General features: G+C 32.8%; 1 protein-coding gene across 7 annotated transcripts in view; it reads left to right on the forward strand.

The window, feature by feature from the left end:
- The window catches only part of UBE3A (ubiquitin protein ligase E3A), a 100,706-nt gene that overhangs the window by 72,040 nt on the left and 13,422 nt on the right, over window positions 1-15,244 (forward strand). For all 7 annotated transcript variants that reach the window (XM_081831483.1, XM_081831484.1, XM_081831485.1 and 4 more), the window contains 5 exons: window positions 5,367-5,511; window positions 8,270-8,475; window positions 9,121-9,285; window positions 10,870-11,025; window positions 11,120-11,193. In XM_081831483.1, the coding sequence (XP_081687609.1) occupies window positions 5,367-5,511; window positions 8,270-8,475; window positions 9,121-9,285; window positions 10,870-11,025; window positions 11,120-11,193 (746 nt within the window). The remainder of the gene's footprint in view (window positions 1-5,366; window positions 5,512-8,269; window positions 8,476-9,120; window positions 9,286-10,869; window positions 11,026-11,119; window positions 11,194-15,244) is intronic.

Consider the following 15,244-nt stretch of genomic DNA (forward strand, 5'->3'; position numbering starts at 1 on the left):
CTACAATTAAGAATTCCTCATATCAGTGAGATCATATGATACATGTCTTTCTCTGTTTGACTTATTTCACTCAACATAATACCCTCCAGTTCCATCCACGTTGTTGCAAATGGCAAGATCTCATTCCTTTTGATGGTTGCATAATATTCCATTGTATATATATACCACATCTTCTTTATCCATTCATCTGTCGATGGACATCTTGGCTCTTTCCACAGTTTGGCTATTGTGGACATTCCTGCTATAAACATTGGGGTGCACATACCCCTTCGGATCCCTACTTTTGTATCTTTGGGGTAAATACCCAGTAGTGCAATTGCTGGATCATATGGTCTGCTCAGTCCCCTTTAAAAAATTAAAATCAGGGGCGCCTGAGTGGCTCAGTCGTTAAGCGTCTGCCTTCGGCTCAGGTCATGATCCCAGGGTCCTGGGATCAAGCCCCACATCGGGCTCCCTGCTCGGCGGGAAGCCTGCTTCTCCCTCTCCCACTCCCCCTGCTTGTGTTCCCTCTCTCGCTGTCTCTCCCTGTCAAATAAATAAAATCTTAAAAAAAAAAAAAAAATTAAAATCATTTTTTTCTGGGCTCTAACAGTGCTCTATATCCCAGTCCCCACCATTTTCCTTGGCAAACACCCTTAGTTATTATTGAAATAAAACTTGATTCTTTTATTTAACAATTGACCTACAGTGCTTTAAGAATAAGATTATCCTGTGCTGCCCTGAGTATGATTAATTGTATCTTGTACATTCACTGTATTGTGTTTAATGCAATGACCATTATTGTTTTTGTAGTTTATTTGAAACGAAGAACTTCATGCCCAATTTATGTCCTCAAAGGAGATTAAGAGAATGAGGTAGATCTACTTAGATTCTCATTATCATATAATTAAAACAATGAAACTTGTCAAACTCCTTAGCTCTATATGTGAGAAAAAAGAAACTCAGAGAGATTCTGGCCTATAGAAATTAATGGCAGAATTGGAAGTAGAATTCAGGGTTCCTGGTCTCAAAAGCAGATGTGGTTATATGATATGGCTGTTACCCAAACATCTAAACTTTATTTGTAAGATATAAAAAACTGCTTCATCTCTTTTTAGAGAAATGAAAAAAATTAAGTATATCTGGATAATCTAAAGATCTTATTCTAGCCAGTAGCTTACAGATGTAAACGAAGTGTTTAACTATAGAGTGTAGTAAGTTGACTGAAGTTGCTTAAGCCAGCCATTCTTAGAGAGCCTAGGTATTCTTAAGTATTAGTGAGATCTGTTTTATGTGACTACTCCTTCTACTTAAATATCTGTACCATTAAGCAATTTTTTTTCAATTATGGATAAAGATGACTTTATCATGAGTAATAGTATCCCAGAATACTGTAAGATTTTAAAGGATGGGTTTTCCTTTTGACTCTTGTAAATCTGGCAAGTATGATATTTTTATATTAAGATGTCATCCTACCTAGGTATTCTGGGAATGCTTTGATACTAGATCAATTTTTTAAAAAATGATCTCTCTAGGATTTCATCATCATGGCCAATTAAAAGTTCAGAAATTGAAAATCGTTTTGTCCAACAATTGATGAAATCAAGTCTTAGAAGAGGAAGTCATATAAGGAAGAGGTAGATGTCATTACATCCAGTCTATTTTTGTTTATTTTTCCCCAACAGTCTGTCTTTTGCAAATCTCCATATTAAATTAATATACCGTCCTTTAAGAAAATCTATATACAAATACAGGTCTGTATACTAAATGATTTCAGTTCAAGAATGAATACAAATTCTCCTTTTCAGAATGAATGTTCACTGACATAGTCTTTTAAGTTTCCAAATATCCTGCTGCATTCAAGACAGCTTTTGATTTTCAAAATTCTGTTTTAAATGGTATATATGTATTACAGAAAGTGATAACACCTTTACCGTTCAATTCTTAAATGATTCTCTAATTGAACAATGGGTCAGAAGTAATTGTTTTAAGAAAAATAAATGCAGTCCATTACTTAATAATGGCCTTTGTCACAATGATAACTGGTAAATTTTATGTTACAGTTAAAAGTAAAAATTGTTTTTTAAAGGTTAGGCTACTCATGTCTACATAAATGATAAAAGTATTACAGAACCCCTTAATATATACCTGAGAATGATAATCTAACATAGATAATAATGGAAAATTTTTACCTGCAGAGTTTAGTTGCTACCTATTTTTCAAATCATTCTTTTTACATATTTGCATTTGACCTCCTGATTCTAAGATACATGTTTATTGTAAAAAAATAATAATTAAAAATACAGAAAAGCAAAGGAAGAAAATAAGTTACTCAAATAACTATAAAATACATTTAATAACATTTAATTTATGTGTACATTTATTATGTACACTATTATGTGTACATAATAAAATAATATATAAAAATATAAACAATAAATCTCAAAAAGATTACTGCTAGTCATTGAGGAGAGCAGGATGGCATAGTAGTTAAGAGCTTGCTGCCTGGATGAGGACTCTGTTCTACCATTTACTAATACTGAAAGCAAGTTATTGAATCTCTCATTACTTTGGGGTCTTTATCTGTAAAATGGAGTTATTATTACCAGCCACATAAGGTTGTTGTGAAAATGAAGTGAATTGATGTATGTAAAGGGCTTAGAATAGTCCCCTGGCACATAAGTGCTATATTATTATTGTTGTGTTATTGTTACTGAAATATTTTTTTCTGTAATGTCTGGGTTGTTCGGTTTTCAGGCAAGCCTGAAAAAATTTTTAGTACGAGTTAAAGTAACGGTAACAACAAAAGCTAGTACTTAGAAGGCATTATTGTACAGGGAATTCATCTAAGTGCTTCACGTGTATTTATTTCTTCTTAATACGTCATTCTCATTTTATAGATGAAACTAACAAAGAAAGCTATATGTTTACAATTGTAATTATAGAACTTGCATTGAATTATTTTGGCACTCAGGGTGGGGAGCAGAGTGGAGATTGGTGGAGATGGACAGACAGTAATATTTAATATTAAGAATGAAGATAAATTTGTTTCAGCGTCATATAAAGTGTCTCTGGTGGAGCTAAGACTGCAACACATGGTCTCTGAATCCTGAAGAAACAACACCAAATCCTTTAAAAGATACAATCACATTGATAATGGAGTCCGCTCTCATTTATGAATGTTAATGAGGAAGAACTATAGGAAGCATATTTAAATATCAGATAATCATTTTTTCCACCTTGGAATGCATTATACTTTTGATATAAGCAGGTTTGTCTTTGTGTTATAAGGGCATATATAAACATTGACTTATATTCCTTTAACACCTAGGCAGGTGGGAACTGGAAGAAGGAAACTAGGAATGCGTTCCATGGCAATATGGGATGTTGGCGTGATGGGTAAACCACATTGGAGCTGATAATTCTAATTTAGTTCTCAGCATTCTTTATTTTCTGTGGCTTGAAACAGGTTTCCAACTGGAACTATTTTTCCCCAAGGTTATTTTCAAAACTTGGGACAAGGCTATAAAACCAAATTGTGAATCTTTTGTTCAAAGATCAAAGTTGTTTTAAAAGGTTCCAACATGATGTGTTATCTTAATATTGCCCACTCTAAACACTTTGCTATATATTTTTACTAAGCCTTCACATCTTTTCAGTATGAAGAGTACTACTCCTTTTTTTTCTTTGCAGATGAGGAAACTGAAGCTTACCTGAGTCGCTTGCTAAAATTTAAAGTTTAAAAGTTAAGTGATAGTTGGAACTAGTACAGAGTATTCTCAGTCTCCACAACACTCTGTCACAAAAATAAGTTATCCTTATACAACTTGGCGTAAAAATGATTTTGTAAATATTAGAGACCACTGTTGTACAGGACATTTTTTAAAGCTAAAGATTCTAAAATCACAGAATTATAGAATCCAAAAGTTGAAGATATCTAAGAGATCATTTCAGCCTTTGTTCTTAAAACCTTTTTGACTGTAGTCCCAAGTAAGATATTTTGCATAGCATTAGGTACACACATGCATATCTGTCTGTACATATAATTGAAATAGAAGTTTCACAAAACAGTAGATGCCATTACTATGTGGAATACATTCTTTTCCCTCCCATTGTTGGTTTTAAACCACTAAATGAATTGGGCTACCCACTAATGAGGTTCAGTTGGCAGTTTGAAAAACATTGATCTAGGGCAACTCGCTTGATTTATGAATTCATGAGATTTTATTTCATTTTTTATAGATCTGCTAGAATGTCCAAACCAGTGCTATTACCTAAAGTCATTACTTCAGGACTGTAGTACAGTTACTTTGTTGATGTTTGAATTGCTCAAAACCATTTTTTAAAATTCTACTTGGACTAGTTGGAATAACTTGAACACCCTTACATATTCTGTTTTGGCAAATTTAGAAAATTTTTAACAGCCAAACGGCATTTAAAGTCAATGTAGCAAATAAGGTGGGTGATCAGTAGGCATGCTGTTAGTAAATTTCAGATACATTAAAAAAAAATGCAGTGTAATTATTTCACATTAGGATCTAGTGTGGATATTCTGATTAATCTCTTAATGACTGAGGTCAGTTACTATGTATATTATTCTATAGATACAAAAAAGTATCTGGTAAAGATTTATAGTTAAAAAATGCTAGATACTAGGGTTTGATAACTGTTAGTAAGAAATTAAGAGTAAGGATATGAGCAAGCGTATGTCTCATCTGCTTTCAAAAAAAAGTGTATATGAGATGTGTTGTGATCCATTGAGAAGTGGCAATTTATAATAGGCATTATAAGAGACCATAAATTGTTTCCCTATTTATTCAGTGTGTTTTTTCTCTTAATTGAAACTATTTTATTTATGGCTGAATGGATTAATAAGACCGAATTCCTTAGTTTCTATTCTATTAAACATAACTACTAGCGAACAAATTTGAAGTCAAACTTTTATACTCCATTGTCTTTGTTGAAATGATTTATTTTGAGTTCACTTATGTATTTGGCTGTCTTGACTTCTTTCCATGTCCTAACCTTACAGCCCAGGTTTGTTATACAGAAGTAACAAAAAAATCTAATTTTAATTTTCTACTATATGTTAATTTCATCACAAATCAGTAGTTAGAAAGTAACCTTTTATAAATCTATGCTGGTTTCTTTACTGTCCTGTTTTTCCATTATCTGTGAGACTGAATCTTTGCCTTTACTGGCTTTTTACCAGTTTGCTTCCTGTTTCCATTTAAAACAGACCAAAAGTCAGTACTTTTTATTTGCTCCATAGCCCTACTCCTTGTTTTGTTTTGTTTTTTTTTTTTTGCTTCTCCTTATTTTTATTTTGCTTTCATCCTTAAACTGGCAGTCATCTTCTTTTCACTTTATCTTTTCACTCATTATAGCTAGAGATGATCGCTATGGAAAATCCTGCAGACTTGAAGAAACAGTTGTATGTGGAATTTGAAGGAGAACAAGGAGTTGATGAGGGAGGTGTTTCCAAAGAATTTTTTCAGCTGGTTGTGGAGGAAATCTTCAATCCAGATATTGGTAAATATTTTAGTGATATGATCACGATGTCATATCTTTTTGAATTAAGGATTTGTTTACCAGTGTTTATAAATACTCTCAGTTATGAAGAACAGTTAATAGGGTTTGGTATGACTTTCCTAGAATCACAGATAATGACTGAATTTGTGGGTTTGGGGTACTGTTATGCATCACTTATTCAAGTTCTTATTCAGATTACTTAGCCTAATATTTTACTACAGGAAATTACCTCTTAGATAAATAAATTGAAAATGGTACATTAGAACAATTGAAAGATTTCTTTACTCTTTTTACTCTAAACATTCATCAAACTCACAGCATTTCTGAAATAAGAGTTTCATACAACAGTGTCTAAAGAATATTGAGAATGTCTCACAAGTGTATCATGCTCAAAGTTTGAAAACCCTCATTGGTATCAAAGTAATTAGGTTTTTATTTGCTACAGGATTTCATGGGGCTTAATATTACAGTATTTTCCCAAACTTTTTGAACTCCAGAACCCTTTTTCCACCCCACATCTAATAACATTTGCCTCCCAGAAATGTTTTTTATTGAACAGTTTGGGAGAAACTGATCTATATATGTCAGTCTGAAAGTGAAGAATTTGAGTTTTACTGATAGACAAAGTAGATAAAGTAGAACCAGTAAAAGACTGCAGCTTCTTGGATTGTATTCATAACTGGGTAGTTCTGAACTGATTGAGTTTCTATAATATAACCGCTAACTTGGTTACTAGGTTTGCTTATTTTTAAAACCGAATGCATGACAGTTACAGGAAAAGGAGTCCACTAAAGGTACAGTCAGAATTGTGAAGAATGTGACATAGAATAATGCATATATCATTTCCATTAAGCTTTGAGAATTGAGCTTGTTGATTCTCAGTATATACATTGAATTGACTTTTCCGTTATTCTTAGTTGGTCATATATATACATATATGTAAATGAAAGTAGACATTTTGAGTTCATGACACAAATATAGTTAAGACTATTTTAGCTAATGTTTATTAATCAGAAGCCTATGTAATTTGCATGTAATCTGTTCAAAGTAAATCAAGACACCTAAAACCATGCCTTTTTTGTGATTGAAAGTTAATTTGTGAGCTTCTTAGGTTTGGTAAACCTTAGCTCTGGGTTCCCTTGTGTCTTGACACGTTAAACATTAGCTGTAAAGCATACTTACGTTATACGCAGAAATACTTTTAAGAGAAAAACATACATTTAATAGTTCCACTTGATAGTAAGGTAATTGAAATGATAGTTAAAACTATCAAAAATGAGTATTTTAGCAGAGCCACTCTTTATGGTGCATTTCTTCCGGGGACTAGCAAAACTGTGCCCAAAATGGAATCATTTTGAGCCTTAAAATTATTATCTTTCATACACAGAGATGAGAGTAATGACCTCTGTAATTTATATTCTGATTAATTTGTAGTTTATTGCTCTTGAGACCAAGGACATACATTTGTGAGATTTCATCAAATTTATTAATTATAATTATTTTCGACTGTTCTTGACTCTGTTAATAACATATTTACAACTGAATGAAGTTTTTACCACTTCAGTGAATCTTGTAACTTGGGCCTGTAAAAAAAGTTTAGATCTAAACTGAGATTCAGGTAAGAATTAGATAATTTTCAAACTTTTATTTCATGAACATTAACTTTCATTAAAAAAAAGTCCTAGCTTACTTTTATACTCTTATGATCCAAGGAGTATTTTACAGTTCCTTTTGTATTTAACTTAAACTAAATGTGAAAATAAACATTTTTAAAGCTTTCAAAAATCATATAAATTGATGTATTTGTGTCATATTGATTTCTAAAGTTTGTTCTATTGGACATTGCCCCTTTTTTCAGACCTAATTCTTAAAATATTTTCATTGAATTGCACAGTAGCAATTGAAAAACATTTTAGCAAAGTAAGAAAAGTCATAAATTCGTAAAATACCATGTAACCTTTTCCTTAGATATTCTATTTGTCTGAAGGGAAGAAGATAATTTTGCCTTAGTAATGGTATTCAGATAGGTAAAATCAAACATTCCTAGTTTTTAAAATGAATGATACAAGAAAGATCTCTAAGCTTGGGTTTTGAATAGTGAAGACCATGTGAAATTGAAATAAGACTACAAGTGCAAACTACTTTTGTTTTATTTATTGGCTCACAATGTGTGTATTAAATAGCTTTGGGTTTTGGATGTAATCTGTCTTCATCAAATTTATTTAAGCTTATGTACTTGGCTTCATCTGACTTTGTCGTTCAAAAGGTGCTAGAAAAACTTCATGGGATCATTGTGCAGTTTTGAAAAAACAAAAACTTTTCTTTGAAATTCAAAATTGTTTTTTGATGTCAGCACATGTAGATTAAATATGTTTTAATAAGTTTTTATAAAGCTTTTTTTTCCCTTTGGTTTTGCATTTATTTTCATCCATTCAGCAGATAAAGTATCAATACAAATTAAGTTATCATTTGTATTAATAGAAGATTAGAGAACTTTAATGAACATTTTCCCTAACTTAGAAAATGCAACCAAAATTGCTTATTGCTTTGTTGCCGTGGCTTCTTAACATGACATACTACCATTTTCCACAATTTATAACAATCATGTATATTTGAACTTTGGTCTCTCAAGTGTTAATGTAATAGAGAAAAAAAATTTTGTACACCTACTACATATAAATTTGTGTAGTTATATTTGTATTCATCAGTCTTTAATAAAATATAAAAGTAATATATTTTCTAAAATCATTTTTTATAGGTATGTTCACATATGATGAATCTACAAAATTGTTTTGGTTTAATCCATCCTCTTTTGAAACTGAGGGTCAGTTCACTCTGATTGGCATAGTCCTGGGTCTGGCTATTTACAATAACTGTATACTGGATGTACATTTTCCCATGGTTGTCTACAGGAAGCTAATGGGGAAAAAAGGAACTTTTCGTGACCTGGGAGATTCTCACCCTGTAAGTCTGTAATTTTTTATTTGATGTTTAGATTTTATTTAAAAGCAGAACTAAAGTTTAATTTATGTAAAAAAATTAAAGTTTTCATTTGGAATCATTTTCATTTGTTAATATTTATACCTATTAAGATAAAGCTGTTTTAATCTGTTAAAGTACCATGAACACTTAAAAACTCAAAGGGGAAATTTAGTATAACTGTCAGCAAGCAGGTTTCGTAGGATTGATTCTGTAGAAAAGGGTTTTTAAACATGTCATTTTGGTTTTTGGGGCTTTGTTTTTTTTGTTTTTTAATGAAACCACATGAGATTGCCAGGTGAAATCAGAGCTGCTCTGGATAAGGGGTTTGGTAGCTACAGTTAATGTGTCTGTTTCTGTCTCCAACCCCTCCCTCACTGTGAGACACCTGAGGTTCTCTCATAGAGCACAGAGTAAAATCCATTGCTAAATTGACGCTGTGGTTTTCTCAGCAGAGAATTGGACAGACCAGTAACTGTCAGTCTTTCTGTATTGTAAACTATTTGGGGGACAGAGAGGATACTTTCTATGCTTTAGTTCTTATTGTCAATTTTTTTCTTCCCAAGAAGAGGGATACAAAATGTTGTATTTTATAGTTCTATGGTAACCTAATTTTATTTCTGGTTTTAGGTCCTATATCAGAGTTTAAAAGATTTATTGGAATATGAAGGGAATGTGGAAGATGACATGATGATCACTTTCCAGATATCTCAGACAGACCTCTTTGGTAATCCCATGATGTATGATTTAAAGGAAAATGGTGATAAAATTCCAATTACGAATGAAAACAGGAAGGTAATAAGTGTTTTAGTATCATCATTGTCTTTGTCTCTTTATTAACAGTTTTAAAGCGTATATGCTTGTAATTTTTAAAGAAGTATCTAAAATACTTCATACAAAAAAGAAATCAAGTAATCAAATTCTTATAAATGAAATAATAAATGAAATAGCCAGTTTTCTAAATCTTGGATATGAGCTGGTAGGAGAGCCTGTAGTTGGGCACTAAAACCCTTTTTAAGAAAGAGGACAGGAGTAGTAGATAGTGAATGACACAGTGTGGCTGTAATAAAAAGCAAGAAACAGTGTATTTCTGATACTAGACTGTACAGGGGAGGGAAACGGAGACCTCATGATTAAGATCCTTCTCACCAAACAAATGACCATTGCCTTTAATGTATACACATATATATGTGACTTAAAAACACTAGTGAAAAGTGTTCTTTAAGTCAGATACATGTTTTCTGTATGCATCTGGAAATGGGAATAACCCATAATATGGCAGGAAAATTAAGATCAATATATAGTAAGCCTTTAAAAAAACACAGTTTATAATAATGCAATTTTTGATAAAATATTCTCTTAAGTTAGGATACAAAGTGCATTTTTACCTTTTATGATTTGGTACAGTAGCTTACGTATCAAGTAAAACACCAAAAGTTTTGATGAACTGGATACAGTAGGCAGCTTCTCAAATATTCTAGCATAGACAACATGAGGCTTCCTAGATTGCTCAAATCCGGTACAGTGCGGTTGTTAGCTTTTATAAATAGATGTATACATGGTTTAAATGTCTCTGTTTGCACACCTGGTTGAGAGACTCTCAAAATTGTATTGAGGACCAGCTTTTATATGCAGTCTTGTTTAAGATAATATCAAAATTGAAACTTATATGTATATTTAGTTTATGTACATGGCCTTTTTATAGTTCTGTTGCAGAGATCTGTGAAATTGTTAAAGGTACCTTGTTTTATTGTACTTTATTGCACTTTGCAGATGTTGCATTTTTTTTATAAATTGAAGGTTTATGACAACCCTTCTTGAGCAAGTCTGTCAGCACCATTTTCCAACAGCATTTGCTTACTCTGTGTCTCTATGTCACACTTGGGTAATTCAAACTTCAAACTTTTTCATCATTATTATATTTGTTATGGTGATCTGTGCTCAGTGATTATGACTCACTGAAAGCTCAAATGATGGTTAGCATTTTTTAGCAATAAAATATTTTTTTTTTAGCAATAAAATATTTTTAAAATTAAGGTATGTACATTGTTTTTTTTTAAGACATACTGTATTACAAACTTAATAAACTACAGTATAATGTAATCATAACTTTTATATACACTGGGAAACCAAAAAATTCATTTGACTTGCTTTATTGCGATACTCACTTTATTGCAGTGGACTGAAACCAGATCCACGATATCTCTGAGGTATGTCTGTATTTTCCTTTGTATGTGTAAAGTTTGAATCTTTAAATATATTCTTGAATATTCTTCTTTCTTTGGGAAAATAAAAACAAAAAGGATATGCAGCCCTGTATCTTGTGTTTTATTTGTATAGCATATTATAAGAAGTTCTTGTGGTTAATGTTTTCTGCAGGAATTTGTCAATCTCTATTCTGACTACATTCTCAATAAATCAGTAGAAAAACAGTTCAAAGCCTTTCGGAGAGGTTTTCATATGGTGACCAATGAATCTCCCTTAAAGTATTTATTCAGACCAGAGGAAATTGAATTGCTTATATGTGGAAGCCGGGTAAGAAAGCAAAATGTCTGCAAAAATATCCTATTAATTTATTGTTTGTAATGGTGTGGTATATATGTTAAGACGTATTTTCTTGAATTTGCAGAATCTAGATTTCCAAGCGCTAGAAGAAACTACGGAATATGACGGTGGTTATACCAGGGACTCTGTTCTGATTAGGTGAGGTGCTTAATTCTTAAAAGGAAGATTTAATTCAGTAAAGGGGTGTGTAGTTAATGCTTTAGACCTTCATCTCTAGGTATTACTTACCAAATAAGCAAACTCACAGATTCTCAATCTATTATATTAGAAGTGTATTTGTAATATAATCACCAGTTTTTACTGTTAATGATTTATTTCTTGAATGAAGTGTTTTATGGGAAGTCACATGTTTTCTTATGCATTTGGGATATAAATTATCTAATATTCCTAGTGATTCTGATTAGCATGTGCTTACTGCTGGTTAGAAAATGATGAAAACAGAGCTACCATCTCTGAATATTTCCCCTTTCTTTTGAACTCTGTGTTTGTGAACTGTTATTCTCTACCCTATATGAAGCACCTTTTGTGTGAAATGTTATTTTATTTAATTTTTATGATCACATGCCAAGATACATATTAGTATTTGTTTTACCCCTGAAGAAACTGAGCCCCAGATTTTCACAGAAAAAGGCAGAGATCTTTCCCAGTCTTTGCCGCTTCCAAACAAATGCTGTTCCTACCATACTGTCTCCTTTTCTGTACTGCACTATTCAATCTTAAAAGACATAGGCTTCTTCCTCCCTTGTGGAGATTGGGAAAAGGGGAAAAAGATGCTTTTTAGGTGCCCACTCGTGGGATAAGGTGAAAGGAATGCAAACATAACTCCTGGAGGTTGTCTCTGAAGGTTATTTCTCTAAGACTACAGTATGTGAACACCAGAATGAGTATCAACTGTAACTAGAGATGAGTAATACTTTATGTTGTTTTATATTATGTTACATTATTTTCTTCTGTTACCTGTTTTGTTCTTCATTCTGGTGTGTAGGAGGTTACTGGCATTTCCTCTTTTTAGTACACCCTAACTCATTTCTAGTAGCAATCTTGAACTACTCACTCTAAGCAACTATTATTATGCTACTTACCTGAAGTTTCAAAATTGACACATGAAAGGGTTGAAAACATGATAAAGAAAACCCCACTTGTGAGTCACAAGGAATTCACAGATTGGATTTTGTAGCCTCTTAAGTTTCCCTGAGAATAGTTGGAAGTATTTTGTGTGTTCTTTATGGAGAAATTAATTTTTAAATTAAAGTTTTAATTTTATTTCTAGCTTATAATAACATAATTCTTACTTGATACATATCTTAAGATCATATGTTAATGTGTAATTTGAAAGGCAAGTGAAAAGACAGAGTTACAGTAGCTTCCAAATCATTCTCATTGTTAATGGTATTCTAAAAATCTTTTTAAACAAAATTCAGACTTCTTATTTTGTCAACATATATATGAAAATATTAATTCATTAAATAGAATCTACAACTAGTAGAAAGTTGAAGACTTGGAATAGTTATTATAATACCAGGGAAAAATTGGCAATATTGGTATCTTGTTTGGTATTTATTTCATTTAAAGTATTCAGAATTCATTGAAGTGAAATGAAGAAAAACTTTGAAACTGTATAATACATTTCAACTAAAAATTAGTAACATAACATTTGGTGTAATATAAAATACCAATAGAAATATTTTAGTTTTTAATATTAAAAATATACTTCTACTACAACTTTTACCACTAATAAAGTTAATGAAAATAAATTACTCAGAAAATAACTATATGTAAAACGTGAACATTTAAAAGTCTAGCATTAATAAAAATAAAAGTGAGAAAATGTTGACTGTCAAGCAAGTCTGTGTTTATGTTTTCAGTTGCCGATAAAGCTGTCCGGGATTTCATTTGACTACTAAGAGACTTAGAAGTATCTTTATTTTTTTATTGTATTTTTTTTTCTAAAGATTTATTTGAGAGAGAGAGAGCACAAGCAGGGGGAAGGGCAGAGTGAGAGGGAGAAGCACGCTCCCCGCTGAGCAGGGAGCCTGATGTACGACTCGATACCAGGACCCCAGGATCATGACCTGAGCCAAAGGCAGACACCTAACTGACTGAGCCACCCAGGCGCCCTAGAAGTATCTTTTTATTTTAAAGATTTTATTTATCTATTTGACAGAGACAGCGAGAGAGAGAACACGAGCAGGGGGAGTGGGAGAGGGAGAAGCAAGCTTCCCGCGGAGCAGGGAGCCCGATGTGGGGCTCGATCCCAGGACCCTGGGATCATGACCTGAGCCGAAGGCAGACGCTTAACCGACTGAGCCACCCAGGCGCCCCCCCCCCCACCCCGAAGTATCTTTTTAAATGGTCCTTGTTAGTGTTTTTGGGTGAGAGGCAGGGACTGCAGTTTCTTTTTAGTTGCTAGTGAATTTCTATTTAAAGGCTTGGTCAAATTCAGATTTGATTATCCTCTTCTCACAGTTAATGTGATTCATTTCATTTAATTTTTCAATACTACATCAGCCTTTTATTTCTAGGTAAGCCTAACTTAGCTGTGGCCTGTTAGTTTATAAATACGTTGCTCAGTTTATTTTACTAACATTTTGTTTTGGTCTCTATTCAGGAGGAATATTGACCTGTAATTTCCTTTTTTTATACCTATCAGGTTTTTGCTACCCTTATATAATGAGTTAAAAAGAGTATTGTTCCTCATTTTCAAAAATACTCGAATAAGATTGGTAATTTTTTCTCTTAAATATTTGCTCAGATTCACCAATGAGACTATCTGGGCCTGGACATTCTTTGTTGGAGGGTATTTTGATTTGGGGTTTTTTTTTAATTTTATTTTGAAATAACTATAGATTTATTGGAATTTTCTTTTACAATACAGGTTGAAGGGGTGCCTGGGTGGCTCAGTCAGTCAAGCATCTGCCTTCGGCTCGGGTCATGATCCTCAGGTTCCTAGGATCGAGCTCCACGTTGGGCTCTCTGCTCAGTGGGGAACTTCTTCTCCCTCTCCCCCTCTGCCTGCCTGCCCCACCCCTCAAATAAATAAAATCTTAAAAAAATATATAGTATGGGTTGGTCCAGTGTACCCTCCATCCACGTTCCCACAGTGGTAACATTTTTCATTACTGTAGCACAATATCAAATTCAGGAAACTGATACTGATTCAATCTATAGACCATATTCAGATTTCATCAGTTTTTCACGCACTTATTTCTGTGTATGTGTAGTTCTGTGTACTTTCATCACATTATATAGATTTGCATAACCAGTATTATAATCATTGCGTACAGCTTTTTCATCACCAGAAGGGTGCCTGTTGCTATCCCTTTGTAGGCATACTCATACTCCTCCAGCATGATTCTCTTGAGATCCATCAAAGTTGTTATATGTATCAATAGCTCATTCCTTTTTATTGCTGCATTTCATGACATAGATGTACCTACCATATTTGGTTTAACCATTCAGCTGTTAAAGGACACTTGGAATGTTGTCAGTATTTGGCTATTAGAAATAAAGCTACTAAACATTTAAGCAAAGATTTTTGCAAGAACATATATTTTCATTTCTCTGGTATAAATGCTCAATAGTGCAATCCTGGGTCATATGACAAGTGCATGTTTAGTTTTTTAAGAAACTGCCAAACTGTTTTCCAGAGTTACTGTACCATTTTACATTTCCCTGGGGAATATATGAGTGATCCAATTTCTCCATATCATTGCCAGCATTTGGTGGTGTCAGAATTGTTAGCTTTATCTGTTCTGCTAGGTATGTTGTAATATCTTATTGTGCTGTAATTTGAATTACCTTTGATGGCAGTGGTGTGGAATATCTTTTCATGTACTTACTTGCCATCTGTATATTGTTTTTGGTGAAATGTCTTTTTTTGTTGTTGAATTTTGAGTTCTTCATATCTTCTAGTCCTTTTTGTGGTGGGTGGTTTGCAAATACATTCTTCTACTCTTGTGGCTGATCTTTTCATCTTAACAGAATCTTTTGCATGGCAGAAGTTTTTAATTTTGATGAGCTTTGATTTTTCCTTTTATGGATCATGTTTTTGGTAAAGTAAGATATAAAAGATAAATACACGTAAGGCCAGCCTTAGGTCCTGAAGATTCATATTCTCTCTCACTCTCTCTCTCCCCGTCTTTGTCTCTCTTTTCCTAAAATTTTTATAGTTTTATAAAGTCTTGGTCCA

The sequence above is a fragment of the Leptonychotes weddellii genome, chromosome 9 (assembly GCF_054177405.1).
Source record: "Leptonychotes weddellii isolate Sample4059 chromosome 9, ASM5417740v2, whole genome shotgun sequence".
NCBI lineage: Eukaryota > Metazoa > Chordata > Mammalia > Carnivora > Phocidae > Leptonychotes > Leptonychotes weddellii.